The 15595-nt window shown below is 56.2% G+C and overlaps 2 protein-coding genes across 4 annotated transcripts in view; both read right to left on the reverse strand.

Annotated features, from left to right (window-relative positions):
- MDK (midkine) overlaps window positions 1-4537 on the reverse strand; it is a 20770-nt gene extending 16233 nt beyond the window's left edge. The window contains exon 1 of the mRNA XM_034769550.1: window positions 4364-4537. The gene's annotated coding sequence lies outside the window, so the exon portion shown is untranslated. The remainder of the gene's footprint in view (window positions 1-4363) is intronic.
- An 8325-nt stretch (window positions 4538-12862) lies between these two features.
- DGKZ (diacylglycerol kinase zeta) overlaps window positions 12863-15595 on the reverse strand; it is a 78089-nt gene continuing 75356 nt past the window's right edge. For all 3 annotated transcript variants that reach the window (XM_034769553.1, XM_034769552.1, XM_034769551.1), the window contains one exon: window positions 12863-12979. In XM_034769553.1, coding sequence (XP_034625444.1) covers window positions 12863-12979 — 117 coding nt within the window. The remainder of the gene's footprint in view (window positions 12980-15595) is intronic.

A 15595-nucleotide genomic window follows, 5' to 3' on the forward strand; every position in this document is an offset into this window, starting at 1 on the left:
CCCAAAACTTTCTCCCCTCCCCCCAAAACCCCCCCCCCCGTTTCTTGACTGCCACCTCCAGAACCTTCCTGCCCCCTGACCTCCTTACCCTGCTGCTCAGAACAGAGTGTTGGGCTCTGTGCAGCCGAGCCGGACACGTGGCTGAGCTCCCCAGCACAACAAAACCCGGTCCCTGGCCCTGCACAACAAAACCCGGTCTGGCCCTGCACAGTGCTGCCGGACTGGGCTGCAAGGGAGCTGCCGGCTCAGAATGCAGGGCGGATCCGGCTCCTCTACAGCTGCTCCTGAGTCCAGCCCGGGACTTCCCTGCAGCCCTCCCAGCCGCTCGCTCTGCTCTGCCGTGGGGAAATCCCGGACATTGTGAGTGCTTTACAAATTCCCCCCGGACGTTATTTTTAGCACACAAAAGGAGGACATGTCCGGGTAAATCCGGACGAATGGTAACCCTATTCTATACCATGCTGAGACCAGCCCCCTGCTCTGACGCCATTCCCCCTCCCCTCCAAGACATCCTTCCCCTTCAGTAGTCACATCCCTCTAGGTGTCTCCAAGCCATTCTCCTGCTCCGAACACCCCCTGCCCTCTTCCTCCACATCCTCTCAGGCTTCTTGCCTTGACCCCTCCTTCCTCCCCACTGAGCGTCTCCTTGGATTTCATCCTCACTGGAGTCTTCAGTGTCTCTTTGGTTTTGACCCTCTCTGTCCTGACTCCCTTCTGTCCTCTGCCCCATAGGGCCAGATGCTCTTCCCCTCCCATAATGGCCCTGGCAGGGTGAGTGCAGATGTTGCTCTAGTGCAGGGGTGGGCAAACTATTGGCCGCGGGCCACATCCGGCCTGCGGCACCATCCTGCCTGGCCCCCGAGCTCCTGGCCCGGGAGGCTCACCCCCAGCCCCTCCCCTGCTGTCCCCCCTCCCCCGCAGCCTCAGCTCGCTCATCCGCTGCTGGTGCAATGCTCTGGGCGGCGGAACTCTGAGCTCCTGGGGCAGCGCAGCTGCAGAGCCTGGCCTGACCTGGTCTCTGTGCTGCGTGGTGGCAGCAGCGTGGCCTGGCTCCAGCCAGGTGGTGCTGCTGTAGCGCCGCCAGCCACCAGTGCTCCAGGCAGCACGGTAAGGGGGCAGGGAGCAGGGGGGGTTGGATAGCGGGCAGGGGAGTTCGGGGTGGTGGTCAGGAGGCGGGGGTGTAGATGGTGGTCGGGGGGGAAAACAGGGGGTTGAATGGGGGCAGCGGTCCTGGGGGGCAGTCAGGAAGGAGGGGGGGTTGGATGGGGCAGCGGGGGTCAGAGGGCAGTCAGGGGACAGGGGTTCCCGGGGCAGAAAGGGGACAGGGAGAAGGGGTGGTTGGATGGGGCAGAGGTTCCAGGGGGGCCATCAGGAATGAGAGGAGGGGTTGGATGGGGCAACGGGGGTCCGAGGGCAGTCAGGGGACAAGGGTCCCAGAGGGGCCATCAGGGAACAGGGGGAGTTGGATGGGGCAGGAGTCCCGGGAGGGGGGGCAGATAGGAGGTGGGGGCTGGGCCACGACCCCCTCCCCTAACCGGCCCTCCATACAATTTACGAAACCCAATGTGGCCCTTAGGCCAAAAAGTTTGCCCGGCCTTGGACTAGTGAATAGCCCCAGCTCTGGGGCCAGAGCAGGTCAGTTCAATGCGTCCAGTGTGCACTGGCCTCCAGGTCTGACTGGGTGGCAGCTGCTCTGTAGCGTGAGGCTGTATCACCATGGGCTGTTTTCTTCCCTGTTACGCTCAGTCCTTTCCCCTGGACATGGGGTGGCACCGTTCTTGGGCTTCCTTGGATTTTGCAGAATGAAGCAGAAAGTGTCTCAGCTGCCAGCTCTCCTCGCCCCCTGCATTGCCAGGTCACTCCAACACCTCTTCCTGCACAGAGAACTGTCCCCACGGCCCAACCTCTCCTTCCCAAGGACCTGCAAATCTGGCCCATTCAAACCTCGCCTTCCCCTGCAGATCCAGACACAGGCAGTGCCGCAGCTCCATAGCCATCTAGCCCCGGGAGATTCCTCACAGACTCTACAGATGCCCTCCTGGAATCTCCCCAAAGTCCTGCCTCTCCTGCTCCCTCTGTCAATCTGGTGAGACCTTTCTCCCCCAACCACCACTTGGCAAAGGAATCCACGGACTTCTCTTTATCTGGCCCCAGTCCACGAGGGCACCCACAACAGTACCTCCTCCTCCAGCACAGCCAGCTTCCAATCATCCCTTCCCTCTAGTGCCCTTTGGTTCCTGCTCCCCATTACTGCCTGTGTGGGCAGCTCCTTCCCCCCAGACCTTTCCCAGCTCATTCTGCTGCTCTCTCCCCTTCCTCTTCTCAGCAAAGTGCATGAGAGTAGCACTCCCTGCTCACCCAACAGCTTCCTGGGCCATTTCAGTCTGAGCTTCACCATCCAAACTGCCCCTTCTTCTTGTAGTTAACCTGTAGCTCCCTCCTCATGCTCCCTGACCTTCCTGCAGCTTCCACACTGCGGGGCTAGATTCCCCCCCCCGCCCCTTGCTTCTGATTCTGCCTTTCAAGACACCTGTGCTGGGGCTTCCCATGAGGCTGATTTCTTAGCCCTCTCCTCTTCTCCACCTACCTTTCACCTAGTGGGAGCCTGTCACTATACAGACCTCTGGTCACAGCTAGCAATCTCTGGGGATTGGCCCCACCCCACAGTGGGTGTTACCAGAGTGGGAGCGAGGAGAGGCAAGGGGGGGAGGCTGCTCCAGATGGTGTAGAGAGGAAGGCTCTTGCACAACCCATGGTGAGCACGTGAGGGGACAGAGATGGGCAGGGAGGAGAGATGGCAAGGTCTGGGCGGTTGGCTGGAGCCGTCCATGGGCCGTTTTAAGGAGGCGATTGGAGCAATGGCCCGGGAGCTAGTGGAGGTGCTGGAGAGGGATGGTTTCAGAGTAGCAGCCGTGTTAGTCTGTATCCGCAAAAAGAAGAACAGGAGTACTTGTGGCACCTTAGAGACTAACAAATTTATTAGAGCATAAGCTTTGGTGGACTACAGCAGCCGAAGAAGTGGGCTGCAGTCCACGAAAGCTTATGCTCTAATAAATTTGTTAGTCTCTAAGGTGCCACAAGTACTCCTGTTCTTCTTTTTTTGGAGAGGGATGGGAGGCACACATCAGGCAGATGCAGCCAGCAGATCAGGGGGAGGCGCTGCAGGGACTGTGAGAACTGGGTTGTGCCCAGAGCGGGCAGGGACTAAGGTGGGCCCAACACTTTTCCCATGCCCACAACTCAGCCCAGCAAGGGAGCCCCTGGAGGCCAGCCTGAAAGCCCAGCCCCCAGCCCTTCCAGGGCCTGGGGTAGGAGTTTAACACAGAACAGAGCCCCAGCAGCCCACCCTTGAGCCTTCGGGCTGGGGGGGTCACAGCCCAGAGCCCCCCGCCCCCCAAGATACTGGATAGTTGGGCGGGGGGGGGGGGGCACAACAGGGGAGGGGGGGGAGACTATTCCGGGCCACGGGGGCTTTCTTCCTGCGGAGCGGGGCCCCTGGAAAGCCCTGGTGTGGCGGAGTCCCGTTCTAGCGCTGCTGCTCTTCCGCAGCAGGGGGAGCGCAGCCTGCTCCGCGTCCAGCGGGACCCCCGCCCCACCAGCGCGGGGAGAAAGAGCCGCCTCGCCTTCTTCCGCTGCAGGCTGGAGAGGGGCCAGAGTTGGGGATGAACCACGCAGGGGGTCGGGGTGCCGACTCCGAGCGACCCCCCCCCCCGGGAACGTGCTTGGTGGGTCCAAGGACGGGATCAGGGCTGGACACTGAGGCACGGCAGCCCGGGAAACCCTGAGTCCAGCCGGGCAGAGGGGCCGGGGGCACCAGCGGCGGTGCCAAGGATTCATTTCCTTTCCCGGCCCCCCTGCAGCTCACAGCACTTCACCTTCGCCTCCCCGAGGGAAGACCCGCGAGCCCCCTGTTAGGGGGTGGGGAAACTGAGGCACGGAGCAGGGACTTGCCCCAGGTCACGCAGTGAGTCAGTGACAGAGTTCTGCCTGCCTGAGGCACTGGGCACCGCTAAGGTGCCCATCAGGGTGGTGTCCTGGCGCCCGGAGGGGCAGAGGCACAGATCCCGCTTTTCTGTGCGGAGGGGGCCGGGCAGCAGGTTACAACCCCCCAACCCCGGTGTTCTATATACACCGCGACTCCTCGCTGGTCCCAGCGTGCCCGGCAGATGACAGCCCCTCCCGCGCTGATCAATATTCCCCAGGAACCTGTCCCGGGCCCTGGGCTGCGGCGAGACTCGGGGCAGGATCGCCCCGGGACTCCGGGCTGCTGCGCACGCTGGCGGGGGCTTTGAGCCGCGTTCCCCATCCAGAGGAGCCGCCGGCAGCGGGGGAGCATCGCCCTGCGCTCCGGCGCTGCACTTACTTGTCTGGGCGCTGCGCTTTGCTCCGGTGCTCCGTGTCCGCGCGGCTCCCGGGGGTTAATCGCTCGCTGCCCCGCCGCCGCGCTCCTGAGCTCCTTCCCTTTGTGTCTTCAGAACTAGTTTCAGCTGGTCACATGTGGACACCACCTCGCGGAGCACAGCGGCCCCTGACGTCGCTCCCAGCTGACAACAAAAGGTAGTTCTAGCCCAAACTTCGCAGGCCCCGCCCCCTGCGCGGAGAACCAGGCCCGGCAGCAAATGCAGGAGCCCAGCAGCGCTCCAGCGGCAAGTCCTGCCCCGGGGCCGCCTGGGGTTGGGGAAAGAAGAAATTGCCCCTGTCTGTTCCTAGGCGCAGGCCTGCTGGCTTGAACCCCATTACAAGCCCTGGTGGTAAAGACATAGGGCCAGCTCCCGAGGAGAGGTGATGCTGGGGTCATTTACACCTTCACAGCCCCCCAGCAAGTTAGGTAAGCAGACAAAGTACAGTCCAAACCCAGTGCCAAAGGCCAGGGCACACAGGATGACAGGGAGAGACCTGGACTGCCAGACCCTTTCTACTCCAGTGTCAGGAGGGAGCCAGGAGACCCCTCAAAGGATCAGGGATCATGAAAAACATCTGATCAAACAGTGAAGAAGCAAAACTGTAACCCAACTGGGGAGTTAGCGATGGCATCACCCACTCAGCAACCTGCCTCCAGATCAGGCATGGGCAGCAGTGACCAATAGACACCGGAGCAAACAAAGTTTGTGACCTTATCCCCGGTGCCTTGTATCCACCCCAGACAGAGACTTGAGGGGGTCTGTTGCTTTGTTACCCTTTTGCAGTACTGGTCATGCCAATGAAGTCTCTTGGGTTGAATTGAATTGACTCAGGGGCAGATTCAAGGGGGATGTGACAAGGAAGGGGAGGTTACATGTCAAAGAGTGGATCAAAGGGGCATCACTTACCCGCTGAGGGGACCTGAGACAAGGGGCCAATTCCACCCCATAGAGTCAGACCCACCTCTGAATCTGGCACAGTGACGCCAAGTCCTATTTGCAGACAGTTTCAGATGGTATCTCTGGCAGGATGACTGACCTGCACAGTGATTTCAGTGACTCCTTGGACTCCACGGACAATGCCTTAGGCTCCCGTGCAGCCTCCCAGGCACTGACTGACCAACAGCAAGCCTGTGCTGAGCCAGCCTCCCACTTATGGGCCAGCCCTGTTCCTGGTGGAGGTGCACTCCCCTCCCTGCTGCACAGACACAGCTCCTGCATGCTGATCCAGGGCCCACCCCACACTGCCCCATACCCTGTTTACCCTCCCCCCCAGCCACAACATAGCCTATTCATGCACTGATACCATACCCACTCTAGGCTATCGTGGCCCCATGCACTACCACCTCTGAATCTGGTCCAGCGACTCTGCAACCCCTATCCCTGGATGCATCTACCCCCCCCACACACACACTTGGATCTCTCACACCAGGCACAAACCAAAAAAAGCCATTCAGGGAAATAAAAGCACACTGGTAACAGTGATTTCTTCCCCCACCCACCCTCCCTCTCCAGCGAGGAGGGGAATGTAGGAGCCAAGCCAGCTCTCCTGCTTTGCTGCCCAGCAGACTGCAGGACTGGTGTCATGCCTAAGGAATGGGGTTGTGGTGGGGAATGAAGTCATTTTTCCACCATCCCCTCTGGAAGGATGTTGCAGAGAGAGCCGACGAGCCACAGATTTCATAAACTGCTTCAGAATCTGAAAATCACTTTCCAAGAGCGTCCCACTTTTAACTCACACATTGCTGGCAGTTTCCTGACCGATGGTCCAGCATGGCACATGTGTGTGTAAGCACAAGCTCACATGTAGCTAAACTCTGGACTAGGCTTCCAAGGGAGGTTGTGGATCCCTATCATTGGAGGCTTTTAAGAACAGGTTGGACAAACACCAGTCAGTGATGATCTAGGTTTACTTGGCCCTGCCTCAGTGCAGGGGGCTGGACTTCTTGAGGTCCCTACATTTCTATGATTCTGGAATGATGTCTAGAGCATACAGGGGATGAGAGAGCCCCCAGAGCAGAGCAGAGAACACATTCCTTTTGCATTGTCTTGTCTCTTTGTCCATTACCTAGATACTAGTGGGCAAACAGAAGCTCCTACCATGATCCATGACAATCAGCTGCCTCCTTCCCCATTCATTGTTATCCCAGGCCCAGCTGTGTGTGGTGTCTGGCCAAGTCAGGACTGTGTAGGGATGTGAGAACAAGGCAGTACACATCTGAAGAGGGAAAACCCCAGAGAGGAACAAGAGTGATTCTTTATCGTACTCCACAGGGATGTAATGAGGAGCAATCCGAGTGAATTTAAGAAAGGGGACATTCCAGCTGAATCTCACAAAAAGCATCTTGAAGGCTGGAGAATTGTTTCCCCAGGGGGCCAAGGTGAAAGACCCATCACTGGGGATATTTAAAATGAGATTGAACAGAGCCCGGAAAAGACAAACGAAGTCCAACTGCACAGAATGTGGGGAGCTGCCTGTCCTGGGTGTGGCAAGCTGGTAGGGCTTGCAAGTCTCTAACGTTAGCATCACCTTTATGCCCATGGGCATGACCTGTGACGTAACAGACCCTGGCTTGTGGTGTCAGTGAAATAGCCAGTTCTGAAGGCAAGAGCTGTTGGTTTTGCTCAATCCTTTCTGGACCATGGAGCGTAAGAAAGGAGGTACCAGGGCTCTCCAGCAGGAGCCTGCTAGCGTCTCAAACTGGATCTGCCCAAACCGAAGGTCAATAGTATCATTTTTCTTTCCTCCTTGTCTCTCCCCTCGGCTTTCTCCCATACTCCCCAGTGGCCCCTGGGGGACCAGAGCATGGTGATGACTGTTTGGGAAGGTGAGTGGGGAGCAGAGTGCATCTGTGGGGATCTAATTGCAATGGAGGTGACAGTCCTGCGCTTGTCCCTTCCAAGCACTCGGTGAGGGGATGCAGGACATTACATCCTCCTCTGGCTCAGAAACAAGGATCTGTTTGCAAAAAAGGGGGGCTCATGCTCAGGGAGCAGAGTGGGGAGGGGATCAAGGGGCCAGAAACCCAAGGGCATTTCCCTGCAGTTGTGTGGATATGTCAGGCCAAAAAAAAAAAAAAAATCACAGAGATAATCCACTGCCAGTTATCTTGATTTTTAAGATGCCCTGTAAAAGCATAGCACATGCCTTATAGGAAGGTGGCACTGCCCGGGTGTAGATCTGCCCTGGGAGAACATGGCATGGGTCCTCTGGAAGGGTTGCCTTGTCTTGTTTGTAGTTGGGCTCGAGGATAGCTGATGAGGGTAATGATTAACATGGCCATATGTGCGCTCTCCCGCCCTCAGCACAGGGTCTGGTTAGTGAGGGCTGGGCTTGTATGTATATTCAGTGACATACATATGCTGGCAGTGCACACAGCTGGCACTCACTCAGGCACCCCTGACATATGAGCATACAGATGCCCACAAATGTACTTCTGGCGCACGCACACACACACACACACGCACACAATTGCATAGGTATCTGTGCAGTCCATGTCCTGCAGGCCAGGGGGACTTTCAGAAATCCACTACCCTCTGTATGCTACAATTCTCCCCCCTGGCCAGGGAGCTGGAGGCAGACTCCCAAAACCGCAATGGGATTTTTGAATTCTCTTCTCCACCCCACTGGAAATCTCTGGTCTCTGTGCTTACTGACAGTCACTGCTGGGGAGAAATGGTCCAAATGCTGAGGAGTCTGGGCACTGAAGTGGAACTGACCCGTCCCTGAAATCCCAGCATGTATGTTTGATCTCTGGCCACAGAACCAGAAGGGCTGGGGCAATTTAGTGTGTACTGCACCAGCCACACACTCCTGCCATTAGCTTCAAAGGGCTGTTAGTGACACAAGGCTCCCAGGGGGAGGGAGGGAACATGTATATTGGGGACACAGGGGAAGCTTATAAACCCCAAATAGTCTACAGAATGTAGGGGGGTGGTGGGAAGATTACTATGCAACCCTCAGGGTTCTGAATTTGAGGTGTGAATCAATTTCTCAGCTCTCACCCCACCGCATTGATTAGTAAGATGCTATGTCCATCTCCAACACCTTCATGGATGCAGCTCAGAGCATTGTGGGGGTAGATCAGGATTGTTACCTCACTTTTACATAGAAATAGACACAGAGATGAATTGCTCACACTCACATGAATGAGTCAATACCAAAGCTGGAAACAGAACCCAAGAGTCCTGGCTCCTAGCCCTCCGATCCAGTGACCAGTCCACATTCCCCTCCTGGATATGGGAAGATCACCCAGGAATCCTGCCTTCTAGGCCCCAGCTCTAACTACTGGAACATGGGAAAAGAACCCAGGAACCTTGGGTCCCAGTCCTTGCTCTAACCACCAGTGTGCATCCCTTCCCAGTGACATGATCTCTCGTAGATAGGCTACTATCAATGCTACAAGTGCTCTTTAGGAATAGTTAATACAAAAATTTCAAAGTAATTTCAAATTGTAATAATCAAATAACCCTACAGCTGCAAAGGGCAAGGAAGGCCTGATTCTGGGGGACGGGGGGGGGGGGGGGAGACAAACTTTCTCCCAAAAGAAAGAAGAACAAGATGCTCAAAACAACAGGCGGCAAAATTAGGAGCTCACAGTCCATGCTTGTCATGCTGATCGTCAGGGTAAGGGGGGGAATTTTCTCCATGCTACACTGCACTGTTGGATCACTGACCAAGTGCACATGGGTGGGGAGGGGTCCTCTTTAAAGAAAGGCCCTGGGCCTAGGTAGGGAGGATCTGATCCAGCAGGGAAAACACCACCTTCTGAGCTCCTGGCCAGGGTTTAGAACAGAAGTGGTGTCACTGAAGGGGAACCTTAGTGCCACACATAATGCTGATTAGCTCATTCCTGTAGCATCTATCCTCCTTGCAGGTCTCAGAGAGGGAGAGAAACAGGCAGTAAAATGTTCATCTTTTTATTTTAATGGCAAGAAACGACAACATCCAAACTGTCAAAGATGAAAAGCGATGGGAACACAGGCTGCTGCCCAGGCCCTCAGCCTGCCAGAGCCGCAGTCCCAACAGAGTTACAAATATACAATCCTAATAGAGTCTAGGAGACAGGAACCGGGCATTGCACAGAATCTCCACCCTCCAATATTACAAAATACTCTCCTCCTTGCATAAAAACAAGCCAGGCTTGGAATTGCACAGCAACTCAGCTCATGGGCACGCACACATACACACACAGGGGGGGAGTGGTCAGCGTGTGTTTGAACTACCTGTACAAAGACTAAGAGCGTACAAAACGGAACGAGAGGATGGGCTCAGGGTGTAAACGCTTCCAGGCCAGGCTCAGTGTCCCAGCAGAGAGCGAGTAGTTTGTGCCATTAAAGAGACATAGTGTCTGCCCTGCTGTTGGCTAATGAGCAGCCGTAGCTGGACAATGAGCCCCTTTACCCTGACCCTCTGCATGTGTGAGAGAGATGGACATGGAGATCCATCCATCAGGTAGCATCCTCCAATGATGCCCAGCACATGACCAACAGCCTAAACTGGTTCAGAATCACCTTCCTTTTTAATGCACAAGGGCAGGCCCATGATGGCCCACCTGACCCAAACAGCTTGCTCACAGTGCATGCCAGGGCCTTCAGTTCCCAGGAGCTGCTGCGGTCCTGCAGAGGAGAGCAGCACTCACTTTATGGATGTTGGGTGCAAGCTTGGTAAACTGCCATTCCCCCTCCCCCAAGCATCTGGAGAGATGGGTCACTCTGGCCCCTTTGTGCCCCGGGGCATAGCTGGATGAAAGAAAGTCCCGTTCCCCCTCCCCACCCGACAGAACATGTGCTGGTTGTTTGCTGGTGCCCCATACATCTCCTGCAGGTCCAAATCCCACTTTTGCCTCAGAACCGGGGGCATCTGGCTTGCAACTCATCAATGATTGTGCCTGTGGTGGCCAGGCGTGTTGGTTTTCACCATATGGTTCTGTCTTCACCTAGGGTGTGTGTGTGTGTGTCGGGTGTGTGTCAGTCAAGACAACGCAGAGGACGGGCGCACACAGCACAGGAGGGGGAATCTCTGGCAGCAGCAGAGACCCAACACCCCTGTCATCATAGTACTGATACAGCAGGTTAATCAAAACAGCCCCAAGGGCAGAATACAGCAACCAGTTCTGTGCCAGAGCAGCCCCCAAAGACAAACTCCACCCCAACAGGAATAATGGGGGGGCTGGGGGGGCAAGAAGTGGCTCCAGGGTCTTCCTGGCCCCAATCCTGCTCTCCTTCCACCCATGCTGGGAACAATTAACTACTGAAAAACTAAAAAGCAGGTTCCCCCCCTCTGTAAACAAAAACAGAAGGGTCCTAAGGAACACCAGCCCCACTCTCCCTGAGCTTCGAGCGCAGGCTCCCACAGCCCCAGTGGTCAAAGACCTGCTGGGCAAGTGGAGCTCCCTGGTGCCTTGTTTCTCAGAGCCGTCTAGGAACCCAAGGCTGAGATGAACTCACTGGAAGGCAGTCACCTTCTGGCTGCTTCAGGGCACAACATGGCCCCACTGAGCCTTCATGTTTCACTGCTTGTGCTCCACACCAGATTCACCCCTGAACTACTCAACTTCTGGTCCAGACAGGCCTGGTAACAGCCTGCCCTCCCTCAGCCAGCTCCCATTCTCTGGCAGGGTCAGACACTGGCGCAGCGTGAAGGGTCACACCCCAAACAGCCCTGGACTATTTAAGGCTGCTGCACCCACCCCAACACAAAGCCAAGTGCAGGCCAGCTGGCTACCTGCTTGATTCGTCTCCCAGGTCCCAGATTAGAGCTCCCCCAGAAGCAGAGGAGTGAGCCTCATTGTTCTGGAATGTTTGGGGCAGACTGCGCTGCCTCTGTCTGGGATCAGGGCCATTGCGGGGAGGTAGCTCCCCACCCCTTCTTTATTTGTGTATCTGTTGAAAAGAAGGCAAATGAAGTGACGGCGATGGGGCAGGCGCGTGGTGCTGGGTGAGCACGGAGCTCCAAGCAGCTCGGGGCAGACAGGAGGGGCCACACACAGAGAACTGGGAGCCCCAGCCCAGACAGTGGGAATCTGCATGAAAGCCAAGGAGCAAGAGGTGGAATTATGCAGGGCCCAGCAGGGAGCAAAGGGACACAGGCTGCATCTCGTGAACCATGCTGATAGGGGGCTGGCGTGCGAGACCCATTGCTTGGGCAAAGCCCTGAGAATAGACTGTAGAGACTACTCCTTCCCTGGCCATGGAGCCAGAGGGCCAGACAGGGCCTCATCTATCCCTTACCTCTAGGAGCTGTAGCTCTTAGGCCCTGGGGTGCTTGTACCAGATGCTGGATCCAGCTCCCTGGCACTCTCGGTACGGGAGTATCTGGTCTATGGCACACTCCAAACACAAGAGGCCTCCCCCATGTTGAAAGGATACAGGGCAAGTGTTTCCAATGCGGGTGCTGGCGCGGCAGGAACCCTGTACTAAGGTTAGATACAAGCTCCCTCCTCAGCCTGGCAGCTTCCCTGCTGCGTAAGCAGCACATTTTTTTATCCACACTTCAAGCATGCTGGTGTTCAGCAAATTAGAAACACATGTGAAGGAAGGGGAGGCAGCGGATGAACTTGGGGAGAGGAATCAGGAAAGAGTGGGGGGAGTGCCAGAAGGAGGAAGCATGGGAGACCCGGGCACATTGCTGAAATTTTGTTGTGGCACCTGGGTCCAGTTTCAACAAGCAGACAGCTTGCTTAGAACTTGGGGCAGATTTATGGGCATGGCTCCACTGGACATGCAGGGGTCCCCTCCAGCTGTTAGGGGTCCCTTGTACGGCTGCATAGAGACTCAGGGCAAAGGGAGGAAGCAGGAGTAGGAGGTGGTATGTCAACTGGATAGTAGTTAACTTCCTCTCAGGCCCACAAGCATCCCCAATTATTCTGCAGTCTGGACAGCACAGCTAGTGCCAACTGCAGGAGCAGGGCTGCTCTCTGGTGACCCACTGTGGTTGTCCCAGGGAGTGGTGTGGGCAGGTTCTGGGGGTAGGCTCCTGAGGATGGGTGGGGGCAGTACTAGTGGTGATGAGCCCAGTGGAAAGGCAGCACATGGAGCCATGACTGGGGCAGGCAGGTGGAAGCTGAACAAGAGTCCACAAGGGCTACGGAGTCTATTGAGGGGGCACCAGTCATCACTCACTCCCACTTACAGGGACAGCACAGAGGCTCTCCCCAGCCGTGGAGATGGCTCTTAGAGGATGCACGGGTTGGAGAGCTGCCAGAGCAGATCCATCCAGTGCAGGGTGTATGGAATGTGGTAGGAGATGGCGGGGGAGAGCGAGCCAGACTGAGTCCCAAATGTCCACCATACAAATGAATACAGCCTCAGCCAGGCCTGAGACAGAGCTGCTGCCGCCTCTTCCCCCTCCTCTGGGACGAAGTAGAGATCCGGGAAGGACTGGGCCGGACCTGCAGCATGGTAGTCGCCCTTCTGTCCTGCCCGCACTGGCAGGACCGCGGGGTAAGGCACACTGAGCACTACACAGCCGTCTCCTGATCCTCCCGCTGGATCATCTGGTAGTGCTGTCGATTTTCGAGGTAGGCAGCCAGGTCAGGGTCATTGGCCTTCTCGGCTCTGTGCTTGGGGGTGTCTCCCTGTGCAGGGGAAAAGGAAGCAAAGCGGAGGTGAAACGTCCAAAACACAGACCCACAGGAGATCCCTCCCCACAGCCAGTAACTTTGCAAGTGTCAGAGGGGCTCCTCCGTACCAGTCTGCAGCCCTGTCACAGAGCACGGAACCTAAAGCTGTAGCAGCTGGTGCTTTTAGCTCTGGAGCCCCCAGCTCGATCCCGTGTGGTAGCCAACATGGCGGCCACCACACTTGCACCCCTTTCTCCCTGCCATTTTATGTCCTGCTGGGCTGACCATGGGCATCAGAGAGCTGCTCTTACCATGTGGGGAGAGCTCTGCTTACAGCCTCTGCTCGGCCTGGTGTCTCTAGTGAAGAGCTGCGACACCACTAGTATTATGCTGCTCTCCTTTCACCAGACACCTGGGTCCCTCCCTGCTTAACAGCTCTGTGCCTGGGGTAGCTCCTCCCCCTCCATGGCTTCCCCTTTCATGGCTGTGTTGTTTGTAACCTAGTAAACTGGTTTTCAAACTGAGAGAGAGGTGTGTGTGAGTGTGAGTGAGTGAGTGTGTGTGAGTAAGTTATGGGAGGGTGCGAGGACCTGATTGGTTATGAATTGTTTCTTGTTTCTTCAAAATATTGTTGACAAAGAATTCCTCACACTAGCTGCCAGGCTGAAAGATGGAGGAATAGGGGCCTCTCCCTGCACAGGAGGTTGGGCAGGGGAATAAGGAGAGGAGTGCAGCCCACCTGTCTGTGTCCTGCTGGGGTCACTCACCTGGAGTGGGTCACAGGCAGGGGATGCTCATCGGCTGGGGAGCAAGGGGGCGCCCTGGTTAGGTTGGGCTCCCAGCCCCCAGGCATCCGTGGAAATACTGTTTCTAAGAAAAAGGGGTGGTGTTCCTAGGACATGAATCTCTGAAGGGGGGCCCAGCAAATGAGTTTGGAAACTTCTGGCTTAGCAGAAGTGCTGCTTTCCCCAAAAACCACAGGCTGGGAGGAGGGTTTCTAGGAGTGCAGCGCCCAGAGTCAAACTGCTGCTGTCCATATTTGGTTCCCTGAAGGGCACATGGCCGAGATGTGCAGTGCACAATGTTTGGTGGTAACAGATTTGCCATAAAGGGAAGGGAAGCATGACTGGAAGATATAGGTGCATGCTGGAAAGGATACTTAGATTTTGCTAAGAGACTGGAAGGTGCTGGCTAGGTAAGTCCGCGTCAAGCCCATTTGCACCTCCTGCTGGCTAGGACAGAGACTGTCCTGTTACGTGTATTCCCCTCCTCACAGACTGCATATAAAGATGACCAAGAGTAGTGTCTCTGACTGTCCAGTCTCTGTAACCTGTGCTTTCTCAGCTCTGTAGAAGGCAGGCGCTAGCCAGAGTGAGGGGGAGAGAGCTGAGGGAGGTGTGGGGGGGAGGAGTGAGGTGTATGTCTGGGGAGAGCTTTGAAACACCATCCCTCCCCCTCCCCCCAGTAACTGCTCCTGCTCCTCAAGGAGGCTCACATTTCACCAGCTTATTGCAGCCATCTGGACTGTGTCCACTAATGAACTCCCGCACTCCATAAAAAGCAAATCTGTTAACAGCTTTCAGCTCCATCTCCTCTCTCCTCCCTTCCCCCTCCCGCTGGTTAACTGCCCCAGCTCCTCCGCGCTGAACAAACCCTCTGCTGAGCAGGGCCAAGGAAACCTGGCACTCTGCCGCTTCCATTGAAAACCCCTCCCCAAGGAGACTGCAACTTACCCACGCTGGCCCTCAGAGCTCAGCGGGGTGAAGGCAGCCAGAACAAGGGGGAAGGGATCCCAAGCCTCTGGGACAATCCACATCTATATTTCATTTGGGCAAACAATGCTCAGACACGCATGGGTCTCACAAACATGGATGCAGCTGCAGTTGCGGACACAAGCCCACACACACACAGAGGCAAACAGAGGCACAAAGGCAGACAGATGCAAGGTACACACAAGTCTACTTGCAGAGACACACACACACACACACACTTGTGTAGGCCCAGGATCTCACAGGGCTTTCCCCCGGCAGGGCTGGAGCCAGTGTGTTGTGCTTCACTGCCCAGTGCTCCTCCAGGGGTCTCCTCAGTACGCAGAATCTAAACGCTCATTTAGCAAAAGGAAATATTGTGTTTCCCCTCTGACTGCACAAGCCCTGATGCAGCGTGGCCTGTCCGAGTCTGTTGCAGAAACGCAGTCTGAAACAAGAGCTGCAAGGGGCCCTCTGTGCAGCTCAACTGATTCATGTAACATGATGAAGCCCAGCCCCATTCTACCCTGGTTTGCTTTGCCTGAGGTGTTTGGGACCCAACTGTATTGTACGCACATTACCAAACTGTATCACACTTTGTAAGGATCAGGGTTCACATACGGCTTCCAGAATATGGTTTGTTCTTGTCCATACTACAGGCAAGTTCTAAGAGGTCAGTGCTGGGGAGGACGCAGGACTTCCTAGACAGTCACAAGGCCAGGTGTGCATTTATACAAACAAATACACCCCAGCTGGACCCCCTCTCCTACAACCGGAGCATTCAGTCCTTAAACAAATTCCCTTCAGCACTGGCTCGGGGGGGGGGATTGGGGGGACACTTGCCCCAAGAACTCAGTGTGACAGTCCCTACCCAGTCCTCAGC

This window comes from Trachemys scripta, chromosome 4 (genome assembly GCF_013100865.1).
Source record: "Trachemys scripta elegans isolate TJP31775 chromosome 4, CAS_Tse_1.0, whole genome shotgun sequence".
Classification (NCBI taxonomy): domain Eukaryota; kingdom Metazoa; phylum Chordata; order Testudines; family Emydidae; genus Trachemys; species Trachemys scripta.